The sequence below is a fragment of the Acanthamoeba castellanii genome, assembly GCF_000313135.1.
Source record: "Acanthamoeba castellanii str. Neff unplaced genomic scaffold scf7180000084732, whole genome shotgun sequence".
NCBI classification, from domain to species: domain Eukaryota; phylum Discosea; order Longamoebia; family Acanthamoebidae; genus Acanthamoeba; species Acanthamoeba castellanii.
In genome coordinates, this window is record NW_004457681.1 from 71,253 (window position 1) to 72,861 (window position 1,609).

General features: G+C 50.3%; 1 protein-coding gene across 1 annotated transcript in view; it reads left to right on the plus strand.

Moving 5' to 3' along the window:
* Window positions 1-1,462, plus strand: part of ACA1_165650 (glutamatecysteine ligase, catalytic subunit) — a gene marked incomplete at both ends in the record, with an annotated part of 4,487 nt that extends 3,025 nt beyond the window's left edge. The window contains 5 exons of the mRNA XM_004353999.1: window positions 172-276; window positions 351-475; window positions 961-1,008; window positions 1,089-1,172; window positions 1,239-1,462. Coding sequence (XP_004354051.1) covers window positions 172-276; window positions 351-475; window positions 961-1,008; window positions 1,089-1,172; window positions 1,239-1,462 — 586 coding nt within the window. The remainder of the gene's footprint in view (window positions 1-171; window positions 277-350; window positions 476-960; window positions 1,009-1,088; window positions 1,173-1,238) is intronic.
* Between the last annotated feature and the right edge of the window lie 147 nt (window positions 1,463-1,609).

The window sequence follows — 1,609 nt, forward strand, 5'->3', positions numbered from 1 at the left end:
GGGCCTCCTCTTGGTTGTGACAACAATGTCGTTGCTGACCTCCCCAGTGCGCAGGCAACCACCCGTACGTATTATCCACATTTTTATCATACACTGTGTTGCTGACATGAGAAGGGTTTTGATTGTTGAAGGTGATGTGTGTCTTCGCGGGTGCGGCTACTCTACCATTAGCTCCGCACTTCTGGCTGCGAACTCTGGCGACGTGGTGCACATCCACAATGGGGCATACGCAAACGAACCACTTAACATCGACGTTTACAGCAACATCACCATCAGGTGCACACCTGTTCCACACAGGTCTCTTTTTTGTTCTGTTACCAGAGTTAAGCTTGTGTCTCTCTACACACCAGGACTGACGGTCAGGTTATTGTGAGCCCACAATCTGACGCCAGCACTAAACGGCCTGTGTGGTGGCTGGGTATTCTGGGCCACATCACGCTGGAGGGCGACCTGTCGTTCATGATTACACCATCGGGTTACCTCGCGCCAGTTGGAGCTATTTGGGTGTTGTTACAGTTGGTCGAGGTGGTTCCTTCATCCAGCAAGGCAACCTTCTGTTCTCATTTAAAGGTTCGTGGCGTTGTATCTTGTTGGGCTTGTGTCCTGTACCTCACCTCAAGGTCTTGTTGTCACAGGCTCTCACTCATGCACTGCAATTGGTGTCCACGGGTATTGGAAGCAAAGTGGTTCACTCTCTGTTATGGGCACCTCGCAAGCTGGTATGCACCTGTTTTAACTGGTCACATGTGCCTGCTCATATCCACACAACCATCTTTATGGCTTTGTGAATGAACAGGCATTTTTGTTGCTGGCTCATGGTACCTTGATGCAGACACCCAAGTAACTATGGACCTCCTTGGACCGCGTGGATCGGGTACACCTCCCTTTCGTCAGGTTTTTGTATCACAATGAAACTCATGTCTCTGGTGCTGCCAGGTATATTCCTGCTTGGCGCTACAGTCTATCAGTATGGTGATATTGATATCAGTGCCGATAACGAAGCCATGGGTAAACAACTCTTAGTCCAATGGGGTGGGGAGGGTAGCTGTGCTCACTCCAAATATGTGAACTACGTGAATGCTCCCCAGCCATTTACTATGAGGGCTATCATGGAATGAAGGGTTGGGAGCAACATGGCAACCTCAACCTGAAGCTGACCAACCACAGCTACGGTATGCTCACTCATCATGCCTGATGGCTCATCCAGTCTTGCACTCATTATTTTACAACAAAAACAGCACTGGCATTTGAGGAAAGCATATGGTCATGCTCCGGGAACGTGACCATAGACATGGACGACACCTGCAACGCCATGGGCTGTTCGAGGAGCCCTGAGATTAAAGTTACTGGCCAGTTTTACGCGCGTGTGGGCAGTAAATGCTACACCCTTTCAGGTAAACCGCCGCCAACATCACTAGAGTGCTCACCGCCTTGTTCTTCGTCTCTCACAACTCTCTTTTAGACCAACAGAGCTGTCACACTCAAGAGACACCCTGTCTCCACAAGCCCCTTCCAGCAGCGCAGTGGATTAACGGCCAGCCCTAGACCGGTTGTGATCCTTTTATGGCTGAATACTGTGCGTTGTGCAACTCTTTGATGACCGGCACCG